We start from the raw sequence: 19,460 nt of genomic DNA, 5'->3' as shown, positions 1-19,460 counted from the left end.
GATGAGGTTCCTGAGTGCTTCAGAACTCCCAGTCATGCAGGTCGTCCTTGCCAGCCGCCTTCTCCAGCCGGTGGATGATGCTGTTCAGGTTGGCCGCCTTCCTCTTGCGCAGGGAGCTGTCCCTGGGGTTCCCGCCGCGCGGCGCCTGGCTCCTGTCCGGCGCCGCGCCCGCCCGCCCGGCGCCGGCAGAGCGCGGAGCGCCCTCCTCGAGACCCTCGCATCCCGCCTCCACGCTGAGGTCCAGGCCCGCCTCCACGCTGAGGTCCAGGCCCCCCTCCTGGGCGGGGTCCAGGCGGCTGCTGTCCGCCGTGCCCTCTGACTCGGTGCCGTCGCAGTAGTCGCTCTCGCCCCCGGCCGCCCTGCGGCCCTCGCCTGCCGCCGCCGCCTGGATCTCCTCGATGAACAGCTCCCGGCGGATCCGGGACCTGGGGTTCCCCAGGGGGGTTGGGGGGGGGGGAGGAAGCGGAGACAGAGTCAGGTTAAGGACACCAGAGGGGTCCGGTTAATAAAGAGGGTAGGCTGAGGTGTGCACGTGTACCTCTGGTAGAAAGGCAAGGGTATAAAACACATTTGCCTGAATTGTTAACCAAAAGGTTGTGCTCACACGTTGGTTGTGAATTGCAATAGCTGTTTCTCACTCATCTTTAAGATCTATCTACTAGGATCCTTTATGATCATGATTCTGCGTAATACATCTATTTTTAATAGAACTATTTCTTTAACAATAAATTCAACAAATAACGATTGTCTTTTTTTTTAGGATCACGAGAAACCCTTCCACATCTACGCGTAACAGTTTGTCCAAAAAAACGCAGGGAGTATCGGTGGCGTCCATTAGACTCCGCAGTACAGCCCTTAACCCCCAGACCCCAGCGACTCTCCGCGGGCATCACAGGCCCCAGTGAGGACACCCCCGGACCCCCGGAGCCACGCGGAGCCAGGGGGGAACCCCGCGGCGCAGACGGAGGGCCCCCTACCTGTAGTTGTGGAACCAGTTGATGACGGTGCTGGTCTTGAGGTGCAGCTGCGCGGCCAGCTCCTCGATGGTCTTGGGGGACGGGTAGGGCTTCTCCTGGTAGGCCCTCTTCAGGGCCTCCTTCTCCTCGGGGGCCAGCACCACACGGGGCTTCTTGAGGTGTCCCCCCGGAGGCTGCTGGGGCTGCTGGGGCTTGGGCTGGGCCTGGGGCTGGGGGCTGTAGCCCCCCATGGGCAGGCCCAGTTCCCCGGTGCTGCAGTGGCCCTCGGCCACCATGCTGTGCCGTCGCTTCAGGTAGGCTGGGGGGGGGGGGGGAGGAGCGCAGGAGAACATTACCGTCGGCGTTCTCTAGTGGATGGTGATTGGGATGGATCAGCCTCCCCAGTGGGCTGTAGCAAACTGGTCTATCCCTCACACATCGAGGTGGACACGCCCACCTGTGATGTCATAAGGGGCAGATTTCCAAAACGGCTTGTAGCGGCTAATCACACCACACCTGGGGGCATGTCATGGGACCTTTCAGATACAGTTGACTTGAAGTGACCTGATGGACTTATATTAAATCATTTAAATAATGGTGTGAAAAGCACGAAGGGTCACTAATATCTAACATTTATTCAGGCTCGAGATTTTGTTGTAAAAGTGTGCTGTTAAGAAGAACGTCATTTATATCTGTGCTATGAATGTAGGCATTCATGCGTGCTTGTTAACAACCATTGTATGACGGTGTCAACCCCACCGTACTTAGAACCTATGTGGAACAGTAAAGTGAGACACTGAGTGAGTTATCGCCGTAACGCCGTCATGCGTCGTGGTGTGTGGTGATGTTGCGCTGAGTGGATCTCACCACCAGAGGGCAGTCTCGACAAACAGATTAACAATACTCCCGTCTCTTTTCTACCTCATCAATTTTAGGCAGCTGGGTAAGCACAAAAATGTCAAAAGTATTAACAGCTTTTCTATTCCTGGCACAAATAACCATTCCACAAGCCCAGCTAGGTCGTGGTTGACATCATCTTGCAACACTTTGCAAGACATTCATTCAATAGTCCTAAAACATTAATGAATATAAAGTATAAGTCCTATCTTACAATGGGAGGATGTGTATAAGAAGCCTTTTATAACACATTACATTGCCCATATATATAATTAGCAGTACAAAAGCCCAAGGCCCATTCGTTGTAGATGTTATAATGTCACTTTTACAATCAAATTGAGGCGCTTTGAGGGAGAGCCACAGAGTTAAGTGGGAGGGAGGGAGTGGGGATGGAGGGAGTTAAAGGGGGTGTGAACAGGCGTGATGGGTGCAGTGGACTTTAAATAAGCGGGCCCCGGAGAGGATGGGTGCTGTCACGTCTGATGAGAGCGCTGATATTTGGCATCCATATCCATCTGGACAGTGTACTGGAAACACATGCACCCCTCGTCTGGTACACACACAAACACAGAAACACACACACACCCATAAACACACCCACACACACGCATAAACATAACTACACACACACACACACACACACATACATATAACCAAAACACACGCATACACACACACACATACACACACACACAAACCCTTTCCAACCCAAGTTTCACTTGGGGCACATGGCAAGTCAGGGTTTGACTGGGACGCCCATGGACATATCTGGGCTATTATAGAGGAAAGAGAGCAGTTCTCTCTCCCCCCCGCTCTGGTTCTCTCTCTCTCTCCCCCTTCCTCTCTCTCGGTTTCATCACAGTGCTTGAATTGAAACGCTGTTTGTTTTATATCCTTTATCACTGTTCAGAATCAGAATCAGAATCATCAATCTCTTTATTGTCATTGCATAAAGTGCAACGAAATTGGGGTAGAGGCTTTAAAAATAAGTGTTTTTTTTTTTAAAAAAAGATTTTTTTGAAACAAAAACAAAATGAGAAAAGTGTTATTTTTTTAGAAAAAAATATAGAATGTTAAAGAATTCCAAAACAAATATATATATATATAAAAAATGTCAGCCGGTCTGTTGGATCGAGAGTTACTATTCGATACCTAATGAACGTTGATATCAGGATGACGGCCGCGTGTAAAGCCTTGTTGTGTCTCTCTCCCCCCCCCCCCCCCCCCCCCCCCCCCCCCGGCTCTCCGTCCCTGTGAGGCTCAGAGCACTTTGGTCCGTGTCACACCCCGCAGGCTCCACGTTTTGCCGCCGTGCGAATGGCCTCAGCCCCACAGCACCGACTCGCTATCCCACGCTCCACCCAAGCACAGACCAACACAAATCACCACATTTTTAGAGAAAAAACGGGCTAACCCTTTCGTCGGCTCACCACTCCCGCTCATAAAACCTCCACGGGGACAGGGCTCTGTGCACACCAGCGCTGGAGAGGGGCCGCTCGCGGCGCCGTCTCTGGCGCTGACGGCCACGAGTCCCGCCGTTCAGAGGGGGGTTCCGCCTAGCTGTGGCAAGAGGGGACGGTAAACCTGCCGGTGCTGGGGATCCCACTCAGGTGGAACAAAGCCTGAGTAGCTACAAGGGAGCCGGTGTGGAAGTGGGGGTCCTCTGGGAGACGACCGTAAGAGTCTGTGTATGGCGTCAGGCAGCCCTCTCTAGAGTGAGGTCGTTAGGTACGGTGCCTTTGTATGTGCTGTGGTGCACAGGCACGCTGCAATGTATTTTGGGGTCGTTTCCAGGAGTGCTAATTAGGGTTGGATCGCAATTCACTGGAGTCGGGCTACTTTAGAAAAAGGAGCAGGAAGGATTCATAATCCGGGGAGACTGGGACTTCAAGCTAGGAATTTACAAACCAGTATGGACGCTTCGAAGGTTCCTAATTTATTTTGTATTGCAAATCTAGACCTGCAGTTTTAAAGTTGAGACCACTATTTGTCCCAATATAAATAGATTAATCACCCAACATGCCTTCAGTGTGCCTTTCAAAACCTTTTAAAACAACATTTTCCGTTATATTTTATTTAAATGATTGTATGCGCAATTATGGTGTATGAATGACATTGTTTGTGCACATACGTGCATCGGATCTTGCCTTTGGGCCAAATGCCTCACTTTGTATACAACACACAAAAGCGAAAGGGAAACGACCACAACATCACACCGCTCCACAAAGCCCAGACCCAGGTGACGCCCTGCCCCTAGTGGCCGCCCAGCACGGCCCTCACCTTTCTTCTCCAGGCGCTTCATGTCCATCAGCTTGTCCACGCTGTGCGGGTCGTTGAGCCACAGCTGCATGCGGACGAAGGGCTCACGGCCCTTCAGGCTCAGCTTGTGCCAGGGCTTGGGCCGGGCCAGCAGGTCAGACACCGAGCCCTGGGTCAGACCCAGGATGCTCTCCCCGAACAGACGCTGGCCTGCAGGAGGGAGGGGTGGGGGCGAGGGAGGCAGAGAGGGAGGGAGGGAGAGAGAGAGGGAGGGAGAGAGAGGGAGGGAGGGAGAGAGAGGGAGGGAGAGAGGGAGGGAGAGAGAGGAAGGGAGGGAGAGAGAGAGAGGAAGGGAGGCATGGAGGGAGTGAGGGAGGGGAAAAGAGCAATGTTGAGCATGAAGGATAAAAGAAGAGTACATCTGGTTTGACAGCTAATGGTTTTGTGTTTTGGTGCAACCATTACCGGAATCAGAGAAAGAGAATGAGGCGGAGCGAGAGGGTGGGAGAGAGAGAGACGGGGGAGAGAGAGAGAGAGAGAAAAGAAGGAGAGAGAGAGAGAGAGAGAGAGAGAGAGAGAGAGAGAGAGACAGAGAGAGAGAGAGAATTCATATCACAAGCTCCCTTGAAGTAACTACTGAAAGCTATTGTTCTTTTTCTCTGGCGCAGGGTAGGCGTAATAAAAAAAAAAAGAAGTGTGTCAAAGGTGTGCGTGTGTGTGTGTGCGTGTGTCTCTGGTGGCGTAGTAAGGCTGGGTAGTATGGGCAGTAGTATTGCTTTAGCTGCTACGGAGGCATACGGAAGACAGCGGTACAATAATGTTAGTCAAAGCTTGCAGGTGAGTGACATCAGGTGTGAACACGTACCCTCTGAGTGGTTTGTAGTGTGTACCAGGGATTGTGGGAGGGGGAGAGACAGAGATAGAGAGAGAGAGAAAAAGAGAGAAGGGAATACATAAAGAAACGAGAGGCCGTTAGAGAAGGTGCCGGAATGCCTTTTGTATCAAAAACAGAACACACACTGTCCAGAACGCATTAACATGTATTCACTGCAGAGCACCGCTTCTCTGTGCTTTCTGTAAACCGACTTCCAATTATTAAACATTGACACGCACAGGTGAAATTTAATTACTGTGCAATGAACGCCATTAATCAAAGTACACAGTTGTTATCGCCGAACGGACGATTAGTCTTTAAGGATCTATTGAAGAGAAACGACTGAGGGACAAGAGATATTTCACAGAGGAAAACCTTTGTCCTATTCTACTTATAACATGAAATCATTTTCCACATAATTTGGCCACCCCACTATGACCTCGAGCGGCAATCTGATTTTAGACCATGTGCGTCATTAGATATGGGGCAGAGTCATAAATCAGGCAGGGGGTGAATTGCCGACACTGCTAACATGCTAATGGATCCCATTGTTGTGGTGGACGGCTGGATGGAAGGCCGACTGCATATAGCCTGTTGCTGGCCCTGAGCATGGGGGGAGGCCCCAGACGGCCTTGTACTAAATGACAACGTCTAGATGACACTCATCACGAGGCCGCATTATGTGGTCATGTCTGCAGTCTACAGTGGATGGTCAAGTCAAATAAAGATTCCAAAATGCAGAGCCTATAGGGGTGTCTTTTAGTGAGTCAACCCATGTTGGGAAGTGAGAGGTGGGAGAAAATAATCCCTTTACAACCTATTACCAACCTGAATCTGGTTGTAGAGTTGTTACCAGAGAATGGCCTCAACGTGGCTTGCTATTGCCTTTTGTCGTAATTGTTAAGGCCGACCCTATTTTTTCAACGATGTGATCTGAAGTTCCAAAGGCACAATCCAAGCCGCCATCTTCGTACTTCCTGAGCAAGAATTCTAACCAAGATAACAGTTGTTTGTATTCTTATTCGAACGGTGATAAAGTAGGAATATGCAGGCTTGGAATGTGCGTGGGATCATTCAAAACCCTCCTTCCCCTGCACATCTACTAACACTAACACACATGTTCATTATAATAGTGGGATCCTCACATTTTCATGTTGGAAACACAATTTAAGAGCTGATGGAGGTAAAAGTGTGGCAGGCCTGAGTGTTGGCTGCTGTGATTGAGCGTAGATCTGCTGTGCATTACAGAATCTCATAGACAGGGCCTTGTGAGACCATCCTGAAGTTGTAGTTTGTATTTGAGTCTGGCCTTGGCTGGGCGGGATTGATGTCCACACACTGGTGCAGCCTTACATTGTTAAAAAAATAACAGCCAATCAGATTAAAGAACGAAGGGACGTTCTGTCTCTCTGTACTTTTGCCGAATCTGGTTGGAAGTAAAGCAAAGCAAAAAACAATGCCAGCTGTGCAAATTTCAGTTCATCTTTTTACATCGTTATTCTGTCTATTTCTAATCAAATGTCTTTAGAATGGCGACGATTGCAACACTTTACTCACTGCGCCGCCATTGTATTTAGACCTCTGCGGACTGCTCCTCTCGTCCCTCAGGAGGTAAACCTCCCTCCCGCTACCACCGACCGGTCCTTCATTGAGGGATTCATTTAACATTTTGGGAGAGGCTGGGGGCCAGACTGCAGAGAGAGGCAGAACCTCATCAGGATGGTCTCCCAAGGCTAATGGGGGTTCGGCCCGACCAAAGGAAGGTCTGAGCTACCACCTCAGGGCAGGACACATCAAAGTGTTCAAAGCACAGTGATCTTTTTTTATCACCAAAAAGTAACTTCTAAGTTACAAGTTATTTATCACACAGTAATCCCCTGAGACAGCAGGGGTGTGTGTGTGTGAGGTGGGGCTCTACTTATTTTGGGCCCTTGCTCGTTTCTTGCTAAAAGTTGCCAATCAGTGTCCGAGGTGAACGTGGGAACCTCAGCGTCCCCTGAGCCAATCAGAGCCCCAGGACACTCCTTTGTCTCCCCCCCCCACCCACCGTCCCCCACGGCTCCCTCCCACCCTGGGCGGCGGGCACTAACCCAAGTTGTTGTCCGTCAGGACCTCCTTGACCTTCTTGGTGATGGCGTAGGTGTCGAGCTCCGTGGACATGGCCACCATTTCCTGGACGCTGAGGCCCGAGGCCAGGCCGGGCAAAGGCGGGGGGCTGCCGGGGCACCGCCCCTCCCCTGCCTCGCTGGCCTCCTGCGGGGCCCCGTCGCACGCCGCCACCCCTGGGGCCGGATCCCCCAGGCTCCGCCCTGAGTCTTCCACCGAGCTCAGCGGGGACTGGGCCGGGCTGCAGCTGGCCGACGTCTTGGGGGTGCTCTCTGTGACACGGGAAAGAAGGGGGTTCAGGGTTCAACCGGGGTCCAATCCCACGGGGCGACACCGGGAGGAACCAGAACAGACTATGTGTACTGGTGGACCTCTACCTGTGTGTTACTGGTGGACCTCTACCTGTGTGTTACTGGTGGACCTCTACCTGTGTGTTACTGGTGGACCTCTACCTGTGTGTTACTGGTGGACCTCTACCTGTGTGTTACTGGTGGACCTCTACCTGTGTGTTACTGGTGGACCTCTACCTGTGTGTTACTGGTGGACCTCTACCTGTGTGTTACTGGTGGACCTCTACCTGTGTGTTACTGGTGGACCTCTACCTGTGTGTTACTGGTGGACCTCTACCTGTGTGTTACTGGTGGACTTCTACCTGTGTGTTACTGGTGGACCTCTACCTGTGTGTTACTGGTGGACCTCTACCTGTGTGTTACTGGTGGACCTCTACCTGTGTGTTACTGGTGGACCTCTACCTGTGTGTTACTGGTGGACCTCTACCTGTGTGTTACTGGTGGACCTCTACCTGTGTGTTACTGGTGGACCTCTACCTGTGTGTTACTGGTGGACCTCTACCTGTGTGTTACTGGTGGACCTCTACCTGTGTGTTACTGGTGGACCTCTACCTGTGTGTTACTGGTGGACCTCTACTTGTGTGTTACTGGTGGACCTCTACCTGTGTGTTACTGGTGGACCTCTACCTGTGTGTTACTGGTAGACCTCTACCTGTGTGTTACTGGTGGACCTCTACCTGTGTGTTACTGGTGGACCTCTACCTGTGTGTTACTGGTGGACCTCTACCTGTGTGTTACTGGTGGACCTCTACCTGTGTGTTACTGGTGGACCTCTACCTGTGTGTTACTGGTGGACCTCTACCTGTGTGTTACTGGTGGACCTCTACTTGTGTGTTACTGGTGGACCTCTACCTGTGTGTTACTGGTGGACCTCTACCTGTGTGTTACTGGTGGACCTCTACCTGTGTGTTACTGGTGGACCTCTACCTGTGTGTTACTGGTGGACCTCTACCTGTGTGTTACTGGTGGACCTCTACCTGTGTGTTACTGGTGGACCTCTACTTGTGTGTTACTGGTGGACCTCTACCTGTGTGTTACTGGTGGACCTCTACCTGTGTGTTACTGGTAGACCTCTACCTGTGTGTTACTGGTGGACCTCTACCTGTGTGTTACTGGTGGACCTCTACCTGTGTGTTACTGGTGGACCTCTACCTGTGTGTTACTGGTGGACCTCTACCTGTGTGTTACTGGTGGACCTCTACCTGTGTGTTACTGGTGGACCTCTACCTGTGTGTTACTGGTGGACCTCTACTTGTGTGTTACTGGTGGACCTCTACCTGTGTGTTACTGGTGGACCTCTACCTGTGTGTTACTGGTGGACCTCTACCTGTGTGTTACTGGTGGACCTCTACCTGTGTGTTACTGGTGGACCTCTACCTGTGTGTTACTGGTGGACCTCTACCTGTGTGTTACTGGTGGACCTCTACCTGTGTGTTACTGGTGGACCTCTACCTGTGTGTTACTGGTGGACCTCTACCTGTGTGTTACTGGTGGACCTCTACCTGTGTGTTACTGGTGGACCTCTACCTGTGTGTTACTGGTGGACCTCTACCTGTGTGTTACTGGTGGACCTCTACCTGTATGTTACTGGTGGACCGCTACCTGTATGTTACTGGTGGACCTCTACCTGTATGTTACTGGTGGACCTCTACCTGTATGTTACTGGTGGACCTCTACCTGTATGTGTATTCTGGGTGTTCTGTGAGCTCCGTTCAAGGGGAGCCATCACTAGTAATTACCAACAGGAGGCCCGGGCTGGGAGGACTGAAACAGAGTGGGTTTTTCTGTGTGACTCTGTGTCTGTGTGTGCGTGTGTGTTTGTCTAAGTATGTAGGTCATATAATCAATGTATACATCACATCCAATTGTTTCTGATCATAAACATCTGTAGTGACATTAGGGGATGAAGAGACCATGAAAGAATATCAAAGATGACATTTTATTTTGCTCTTACCCATGGCTCTTAAATAGCCAACTAAATTTCAAAGGCAGACGCCCGTGTGTGTGTGTGTGTGTGTGTGTGTGTGTGTGTATGTGTGTGTGTGTGTGTGTGTGTGTGTGAGAACGTCTACCCTGAGATGAATGCATGCTAGTGACTTATCCTCCTGTTCTTGTAATTTGTCTGCCTGGTAACCACACCAAAGGCACCCATGTTTCCATGAGAGAGTGTGTGAGTTTTCTTGTGTTCTAAACACTGGCGGTCGGGGCTACCTTCGATACCAAACCATGAGCTGTGTGTCCTTCGGAGCCATCGAGCCAAGCAAAGAACATACTAAGCGCACGCGAGTGCAGTGGATCAGGCCTGTGAGTGTTCCTGTCTCCGGGGCGAGGCAGTGTGCTCCCGCTACCAGCCTGACCCACATCCCTTTAATTAGACCAAGGCCAATTAACTCGTCTGCGGCTCAATCGGCTCCAATGTGTCTTGTGTGATGTGTGTGTGTCTATATATGTGTGTGTGTGTGTGCGTGTCTATATGTGTGCGCATGTGTGTGTTTATATGCATGTGTGTACGTGCATGTGTGTGTGTGTGTATAAGGGTGTGTGTGTGTGTGCACGTGTGTGTATAAGTATGTGTGTGCGTGTTTATGGGTGCGCACACATGTGTTTACGTGTGTGTGTGTGTATGCAGAAAGTGTGTCTTATGTGATGTGTGTGTCTATGTGTGTGTGTGTGCGTCTATATGTGTGGGTGTGTGTTTGTCTATATGTGTGTGTGTGTATGTATGTCTATATGTGTGCACATGTGTGTTTATGTGTGTACGTGCATGTGTGTGTAAGAGTCGGTGTGTGTGTGCGTGTGTATGGACGCGTACACATGGGTTTACGTGTGTGTGTGTGTGTAACCAGAAAGTGTGTGTGCATGTTTGTGGGTCCACGCACATGTGTTTTAATGTGCATGTGGGTGTGTGTGTCTGTATAAGTATGTGTGTGTGAGTGTGTGCGTGCGCGTGTGTGTATAAGTATATGTGTGCGTGTTTGTTGGTGCGCACGCATGTGTTAACGTGTGTGTGTGTGTGTGCGCGTGTGTTTAAGTGTGGCTGTGTGCGTGTGTGGGTCCGCGCACGTGTGTTCACGTGTGTGTGCCTTGGGTGACCCTTATTGCTGTCAGGGGTGGTGAGCCCATGTGCTTTTATGTTGAAGTTCTGTAATAAGCACGTAAAGGGGACTGATGAAAGCGTTGGCAGAAATACATGGACTCCTTTTAGCACGTTTTAGCACCAGTTCAGTCAACCTTAGATTCACACCAGGCCTCACGTGAAGGACACAAAAAAACATTCCTGCTGTAAGCCGAAGCTAATTCACAGCCTTTTTTACCAGCACCTATTCTAAGCAGAGGATTGATTTTGAGTTTGTGTGTGTGTGAGAGCGTGCGGAAAAGAGTATATGCGGGAAAGACAGTATGAATCTATGCCACCCAGGTATGTTTATACTACTGGGAGGCGTTCCAACTAAAGCATATCCATATAAGTCTATCCGTGGATGAACCGCGGTCCATATTGGCTGTTCAGCGATAAAGGGCTGCACATCTACACATCCCTGCCTGTAAAGCGATCGGTGCCCCAGTGGCCCTGCCCTCCCCCCAGCCCAGGGGACTGACGGGGGTCACCTACCCAGCGTAGCGGGCAGGCCCTGCAGGGGCAGGACGTTCTGAGCCAGCTCCCCGTTGAGCCACAGCTGCATCCGTATGAAGGGCTCCCGGCCCTTCTGGGTCAGCTTGGCCCAGGGCTTGGGCCGCGACAGCATGTCACTCACGCTGCCCTGGGACAGCCCCAGCACCTACACAGTAGAGCGGGTTACACCAGTCCCAAGGCAGGACCCCAGGTTGAGAGCGAGGTCTGAAGGAGGCCAACGCCCCCTTTAACATAGCTCACACCGCCACACATTACACTTACATGTTAAAATGATATTACTTTGTATTACTATAAGTGGTGCAACAGTTCACGGGTTACCCGTGAACCGCACGGATCAACCCTCACGGTTCGGGATGCAAGTGATCGCGGATCGGCTGATAAAAAAGAAAGTCGTGCGTTCACGTGATCAGCGCATGTTTAAAGGACAATTCCGGTATTCACAACATCATCAGGTATCGTAGAGAAATACAGTTTCTGTCGTGTTTTATTTGGCGTTCCGTAAATCCCATTGAAACGGGAAACGGAAACCGGAACCGGACATGTTTATGTTTGGTTGTAGTCTTTTCGCTTGTTTCTCCGTATCAACAGTAGGGTTAGAACCGAGCGAAAAGACTGCAACCAGCCCCCCTTGCAATGATCAACGAGTCTTCCAACAGAAATCAATGGATTTACAAAATGCCAAATAAAACAGGACAGAAACTGTATTTCGCTACCATACTTGATGAAAAAAAAAAGAAGATGAGGATGTCTGCATTGCCTGGGGAGAGCGTAGACTCTAAACTCTCCCCAGGCAATGCAGACATCCTGAATTTAAAGTTGTAAATCCAGGGTTAGGGATTATTTACCATCCATGTTAAAAAGAAGAAGGAATAATGCCTCAGATTGCATTTTTTTAAATATTGACCATGCTTAAAGGAAGCAGGATTATTACCTCATTTTTCACTTTATTTTGTTTTTACACCTTTGAAGATTTTATTTAAAGTCACATTTGTCTTGTTATCTTTGTTGTTGTTGATCCGAAAATGATCCGACCCGTGACTCAAAAACCGTGACACGATCCGAACCGTGAGTTTTGTGATCCGGTGCACCCCTAATTACTACATATGATACAACCAAACATATTCAATTAACATCATTTAAAAAGGGCTCATTATAATGTAATCTCAGTCATCTGTGGCATCACACACACACACGCACACACACCCACACGCACGCACGCGCGCGCGCGCGCGCGCACGCGCGCACGCACGCACGCACGCACGCACGCACGCACGCACGCACGCACGCACGCACGCACGCACACACACACACACACACACACACACACACACACACCTTCTCCCCGAAGACGCGCTGGCAGATGCCGTTCTTGGCCAGCTTGTCCTTGACCTGCTGGGTGAGGTCCTGCGTGTCCACCTCCTGGTACATGTAGAGCTCGTACTGCTCCGGCCTCAGGGGGGCCACGGCCGCCCGCGGGGCCTTGGCCGAGCCGGCGGAGGGCAGCAGGGGCCCCAGGGAGCCCAGGCTCGCCCCCAGGCCCAGCGGGGAAGGGGCGCCGTGGGGCGTGTCGCCGTGGCTCAGGGGCCCCGGGGCCTCGGCGCCGGCGTGCGAGTAGGGAGAGTCGGCCCGCGGCCACTCCTTCCAGTAGTCCATGGAGGAGGAGGAGGAGGAGAGGGCAGGGCCGGCAGGACGGGACGGCCTCTGGCAGGGGAACAGAGACGGGGGTCAGGGGTCAGGGGTCAGCACGGGGGGGGTCCCAACCGGCCTGTGACAGTTAACCAGCTCGTCGTCGTTGCGAGAAAAAGACACAAACAACTTGATAACCAAAGACGTGCCCCCCCATCCCATCATCCTACCTCCTTGCTCTCCTCCGGACCCCTGGGCTCCTCCGTCTTGGCCCACCCTCCGGGGGCATGCATGCTGCTCCACCACTGATCCCGCCAGGACCCCCGCGCGGCTCCCGGCCTGCCGCCGGCCAGGCCGTCGGCGTCCGCGGCTCCCTCGCCTCCTCCTCCTCCACCTCCTCCACCTCCTCCTCCTCCGCCGCCGCCGCCGCTCCCCGCCTCCCTCTTCACCACCGGGACGCCCAGGTGGAAGTCCAAGATGGCGGCCGGTGAGGGCGTGGCGGGCGAGGGCGAGGAGGAGGCGGGCCTGAGCGCGGCGGCCCTCTTCAGCGAGGAGTAGGAGAGCGAGGAGAAGGCGGCCTGGGAGAGGCCGGCGGAGGCGCCCAGGTAGAGCTTGGGCGGGAGCAGGGAGAGGTCGCCGGCGCCCGCGGCGCTGGAGGAGGCCTTGAGGAGGGGCTCTAGCGCGGCGTGCTGCGCCTCCATCTCCCGGCGCGCCTGCTCCAGGAGGACGGTGATGGTGTCGTCGGAGCCCTCGGCCCCGCTGCCCCCGGGGGAGGGGGACTGCAGGCAGTCCGCTGGGGGTTGGGGGGGGGGGGGGGGGCGAGAGGAGGACATTGAGACGGGGACTCTTGGTATGGTTCCCTGCTTACGCCTGGGTCCTTTCTGTGGCACACACCGTTCATCATCGTGGCGATAACCGTCGACGTGGTTACAATGCATAGACATAACAATATTTCAAAGTGATGATACAACTGGTTACACGTCGGACATCACGTCACCGTCATTGGAGCCAAGGTGCGAATCAACGATGGAGGAAGCGGTACCCATGCCTTATAAACCCCCCCCCCCCCCCCCCCCCCCCCTCACCGGACTTCTGGACCTGGAGCTCTCTCTTGGCTTGCTCCAGGATGGACCTGATGGCTTCGTCTGAGCCCGTCTCCGGGGTGCGGATGCGAGTGGTGATGTTACCTGCAGACCAACACAGCGGGCCCCAATGTATTCAACACCAATCACCCCCATCAAACCCACTGCATTACATCGTTCCTGGAGAGCGGGCCTTCACTGGAACACCCCCATAAGGCTTCACAAGCCATGTAAACCCCCACACAAGGAACACTGCGGTTCAGATATATGAAAGACACATGTTCTATAAAAGAAAGAACACATATACTGTCCACACTTTTGTAGAGTTGGTGACATGCACGACTTTGAAGGAACTATTACAATGAGACCTGCAGGCTTGTACTACTGCAACCTCAAGCCCCCCCCAACCCCCCAAAACCCACCCCCGCCAATCTCTCTGGCTACTGCTCTCCTGGATCCCCAGGGGGGCTCTCTCTCCGTTTACATCCCAGCCTGGTCCTGTTAACACAGCTACTGTACACATGTTCCTCATGAACGCCAAGGAGGAAAATAACCCAAAACAGAACAAGCTGCTTCCCGGCTTTCCCTCCCTCCCTCCCTCCCTCCCTCCGTCCCTCCTGCTCTCCATGTCTCTCTCTCCCTCTCTCTCCCCTCTCCTTCATGCGTTCTCCCAGCAGGGGCAAGAGGAATATTTGGACGGCGTCCACTGAAGAGGTGAGGCCCTGTTGGAGGAGCTGGAAGTCAGACAGTTGGAAGTGCTGGTGGAAGCAGGAGGGATTGGCATGAGCGGTAATAAGGTGGTCAGATCTTCTTTACAGCCTTTTTTTGTTGCACTGCAGCCAAAAACAGCCTTGCTTGCCAAACTAGCTTAGGCCATGACAGCATTGCTGAAATACGATGTCTGGCTTATTGGCGGTTGACAACTGGGTAGAAACGACCAGACATTTAACCGCTAAAGAAGCGAAGAAACGATTGAAGTCCAAGTTGAATACTGGATAATGCTGAAGGTTAAGAATCAAAGCAGGTGGATGAAAAGGATCTAGTTTTGTCCTCAGCGAGTGCAGACGCTTTTAAAGCAAGGTCACTGCTTGCTAATAGTTTATGCGTGTGTATGTGACAGAAAGAGAGAGAGGGAGAGAGAGGGAGAGAGAGGGAGAGAGAGTGCAAGAGGGAGAGCGAGAAGGAGCCAGGAAGAGTGAGAGTGGGAGGGAGAGTGAGAGAGTAGGAGAGAGGGGGAGAAAGATGGAGAGGGAAAGAGTGAAAGAGAGAGAAAGGGGGAGGCAGAGAGAGAGGAGGTGGGGAGAGAAGGGGCGAGAGAGCAAGTGAGAGAGGGCAGTGAAAGGGAGGGCAGCTGGGCATACATTTGAAGTAATTTATGGGCTAAAATAAAAGGGGATGACCCTGCCAACGGGAAGGAGGGCCAGATGCCTGATGGAAGGTGGTTGGTTGCTGCTGGTACTAGCAGGCCATTCTAGTTTGACCTTACAGGCTTACACACACATACATACACACATACACACACATACACACAGACACACACAAACACACATACACACGTACACACACACACACACACCACCCTGCTAAAATCAAACGACCTACTGTAAACAACATACAGTAACTTTGTTTCAAGGGTGAAATAGCGAGTAGGTGTGCTATAGTGCAGAGTAGTGAGGGAAAGCGAGAGATTAAATTCGTAACAAGGACACTGCTAAACAACTTCCTTCCACACACGCATGCACGCCAAACACACACACACACACACACACACACACACACACACACACACACACACACACACACACACTTACAGGAAACAGATTGGGACATGAACTAATGTCGTTGTTGTTTCGGATTTCATTGTTTCAGTGGTGTTACGAGGATAGGCCTTCTCCTTACAGATGTAACAGTGTCACCCGTAGGTGTAGACAGGACAAAGGAGAGCCAGGGAGAGTCAGAGCACAGAGAGAGCACCTTCATAGTGATAATTCATCCTGCATACATGCAGTCCCGTGTATCAAACAAACGCTGATTGGTTGAGCAACAAAGGGCACCTGGAAACAACCCCAGACCAAACAGCCAAGGAAGGACAGAGATGTTTGAAGAGGGTCTTGAAAGTTTCCTCTCTGGAAAACCGCAGATCAAAGGTTGGTGGAGCAGAGGCCGGGATGGCAGGGTACCGACCCCAAATTGGGGTAGCCCCTTCCTGCTCCGTGGCCACGGATCATGAGGAGTCCTGGGGGTGCTTGCTAAGTAGTCGTGCGCTATAGGCAGTGTGGCTTTACTGATAGTGTCTCGGCCTATGGGATGATGACCTCATCGTGTTCCTTCAAGGTCTTTCAACGGTTTGAAACCGAAAAGGGGGATTTAAACAAAAAGTGCCAACAAGGAGCATAGTGATGGCTCTTTTGTTTCCCTTGATTTGTGGTTATTTTAGGAGCATTAATAAAGCATGTCTGCCAAGTCCCAGATGCAGAATTGCATTGAATGAAAAGTTGACTTTGGTCTATAGTGCTAGGAGTTGCAATGTGACGTGGTGTGCATGTGGCTGGCAGAAACGACTGAATATAATGTACTCGAGTCGGTACACATTAGGCATTCTTTCAGGGGACGTTGACCAAAAGTTTAACAAAGTTGATTGCAGGGCAAATGAAACAGCTTTGTTAATTCTTAATTATACATTTGAGGTCCTGCCATCATTTGAAAGCGGCCCACAGATTGCGAACGCCGTTTGGAGCACAAAAAAAAAAACAGATCTGCTCGCATAACATGGCAAACACTTGTCATCAATGCTAAGCCTGCAAGCTGTCTGCTATGAGCGCAGACACCAAACCGATTCCAACTTCTCTTTCTTCCGTCTCAACGAGGCCCCGGGCAAAACTCACACGGTACCGGGACAGAGGCCCACACAGTGAAAGGGGACGCCACAACAACAAAGCAGGGCAGAGCTGTGACCACACGAGGTAGGACAGGGAAGGCAGAGAACAGACCTGGCCTGGCGGAGCCCTCAGAGCCGGTCCTTCGCTTGGGAACCTCCTGAAACACTCTGTTTAGGTTCTGGCCTGGGTGCTCTGTTGGAAAACAAGTGCGGACAGGTGAGACAGGTGGTGGGGGTAGGGGTGGGTTCCTGTTGACTAGATGGTGGATGGATGGGAGATGCTCATGGATTGCGGCACGCCTCTCAGCCCACACACGTGCACACTGCCAGGTGACACACCACCAGAACAAGGGGATGGCTGTAGCGTGTGATCGGTCGCTGTCGATAAGACACACAGTCACAACGGAGAGCTTTTCTCCTGCTGTCCGCAAACCGCAAAAAGACGGCTTGCGTTAAAATTTCGAAAAGACGTGACTCCGGGAATGCCGACAACATGAGCAACTGATACGTATTACAATATGACACCCATAGGGAGAAGGCCCTGAGATACCTCAGAGCCGGCATGGACGCGACCGCATGCTCACCATAATATAAAGATCTGACACCGCAATACTATCAACACACGAGTGGTTCACTCAACAATTGACACTAAACATCGACATTCCTCTTTCCGACAGAGCAAAACCGAAGACAAAATGGAATCCAGGTTCCCTATATTAACGAAGAGGACGAGCATGTCGGGTGATCATGGTGTATATGAATGCGCAGAACGTGTACAGGTGTACACAAAAGTGTACACCTGTAGAGGAAATCTACAGTTCCACATCCTGATGTATAGTAAATTCCCCACAAAGCGGGGTCCACAGAAATAGTTTGAACAAAACTGAAGGCTAATTGAGAAATGTCTTCCCATCATTTGACACTCTAAATGAGACCAGGTGTGGTACCTGTCTCCCTGCAGACTCAGAGGCTCTTTCTGCTGGAGCATGGCTTTCAGAAGGCTTTCATCATCGTGTCAAACTGAAAAGGGCACGTTACGAACAATGTTACACGCAGGACCAAGGCTGCCAACAAGACTAATTTCAATTTCCTACCGTTTGCTTCATGTTTCACATTCTTGTCCCAAAAATAAACATTTGGGAAAGATTCTGACTGCTAAACCGATGTGTTTTTGGTTAGTGGAAAAAGAATTGGGCAAAAGCTTAAACACATGTGAATGTAATGGAAACAAGCTGTCTGGGTCTTGTTGCGTCACAGTCCTTCAGATGTCATCTCCTTATCCTGTGGACTGTGAGGCTGAACGCCAGACGGCAGGCAGCGGAGACGCGTGCCGTTTCCTGGCATCAGAGCCTCAGACTGCTGTGTGCTGACCCAGTGTTTTGGCTATGGCGTCACACCGCACCAGGACTCTCAATGAAACACGGTAAATGGACAATGTCATTGACGCCGTCGCTATCCACCAACAGGGGAGCTGTTTCAAACACACGTCGCATGCCATCATTAAAACAATCACTTCCTCAGAGCAGGTAGGGCCACTGCAGAGACTACAGCTAACGTTAGCTCATCCTAATGTTGTGTCAGCAAAGCCAGTTCACTGCTAACCACTGGGAGATGTTTCTTCAATAGATTACAATCTTTCAAACCGTAAAATGCTAGCAAACCCAAAAAATATGTGGACAAAGCAAGTATGAATACACAAAGGACCATTGTTCTCTTCTGACAAACCGTCTGCGGGACTTGGCTATCATAGCTTCAATTAACCCCCCCCGGCCCCGCTTCTGGGTATTATGACAAGAAATGAAGTCATGGAGATTGGTGAATGTGATCTGATTGGTCTGCCCCCACCTCCACCCCATGTAGCATGCAGCATTCATCTTCTGAAACAAAAACCTGCACGTATGCTAATGAGGGGAGCAAACATCAGATCAGAGCAGGACAGGACGTGTCCGCTGTCAGCGGCGGCGGCCCGCCCCTCACCTCTCTGCCGTCCCTGGATGCTGCGCAGGGCCAGGATGTTCTGCTCGTCGGCCAGGAACTGCCTCATCTTGTGGAAGGGCTCCTTGCCCCGGATGGTGAGCTTGCTCCAGGGCTTGGGCCGGGCCAGGATCTCGCTGACGGAGCCCTGGGACAGGCCCAGCACGTAGTGGCCGAAGATCCTCTGGCCGATGTTGTGCTTGATAAGCTGCTCCTTCACCTGCCGGGCGATCTCGGCCGTGTCCATGTCCTCCCCCTCCGAGGCGCTGCCGGCCCCCTCCGACTGGCTGGGGGACGGCACCGGGCCGTTGGCGTCGGGGCTGGCCGTGGCGGAGGCCGGCGGCGGCGGCGGCGGCTGGCCCTGGGCCTGAGGCGCGGGGTGGGGCCCGGGCGGGGGCTGGTAGTGGGCGGCAGGGGGGAAGAGCAGCCCGGCGCCGGGGGTGGACACCGAGTCCTGCAGCGCCTTGGAGTAGAAGGTCTGCATGAGCTGCCGGTGGAGCAGGGAGTTCAGGGCGATCTTCCCGGACAGCGGGAAGGCCGCGCTGCCGCCCGCCGCCGCGGAGGACGGAGCGAAGAAGTCCTGGCCACCGACGATCCCCACGCCCGTCGGGGAGAAGCGGTGGGTGCCGTTGGCGGCTCTGTGGGGCTCCTCGCTGGAGGGCTTGGCAGAGCCGCCGGTGCGCACGAGCAGCTGGGAGGAAGGCGGAGGAGGAGGAGGGGAGTCCTGCCGGCTCTGGTGGTTCATCATGGGGCTGGAGAGGAGATGCTGCAGCGCCTCCGTCACTCTCTGCCCTGACGCAGCTGGGAGAAGCAAAGCATCATGGGAA

General features: G+C 52.4%; 1 protein-coding gene across 1 annotated transcript in view; it reads right to left on the bottom strand.

The window, feature by feature from the left end:
• Positions 1 to 19,460, bottom strand: part of LOC307076945 (homeobox protein cut-like 1) — a 90,978-nt gene that overhangs the window by 139 nt on the left and 71,379 nt on the right. The window contains exons 15-25 of the mRNA XM_079738177.1: positions 18,637 to 19,434; positions 16,772 to 16,852; positions 13,785 to 13,886; positions 13,137 to 13,492; positions 12,930 to 13,091; positions 12,409 to 12,774; positions 11,053 to 11,218; positions 7,077 to 7,364; positions 4,134 to 4,322; positions 978 to 1,275; positions 1 to 425 (exon numbers count right to left, since the gene is read on the bottom strand). The exon at positions 1 to 425 is cut by the window's left edge and continues 139 nt beyond it. Of these exons, the coding sequence (XP_079594303.1) occupies positions 20 to 425; positions 978 to 1,275; positions 4,134 to 4,322; positions 7,077 to 7,364; positions 11,053 to 11,218; positions 12,409 to 12,774; positions 12,930 to 13,091; positions 13,137 to 13,492; positions 13,785 to 13,886; positions 16,772 to 16,852; positions 18,637 to 19,434 (3,212 nt within the window). The 3' untranslated portion in view covers positions 1 to 19. The remainder of the gene's footprint in view (positions 426 to 977; positions 1,276 to 4,133; positions 4,323 to 7,076; positions 7,365 to 11,052; positions 11,219 to 12,408; positions 12,775 to 12,929; positions 13,092 to 13,136; positions 13,493 to 13,784; positions 13,887 to 16,771; positions 16,853 to 18,636; positions 19,435 to 19,460) is intronic.

This window comes from Pollachius pollachius, assembly GCF_949987615.1.
Source record: "Pollachius pollachius genome assembly, chromosome: 6".
Lineage (NCBI taxonomy): Eukaryota > Metazoa > Chordata > Actinopteri > Gadiformes > Gadidae > Pollachius > Pollachius pollachius.
Note: the sequence above shows the minus strand (reverse complement) of the source record. Positions and strands in the feature narration are given on the sequence as shown.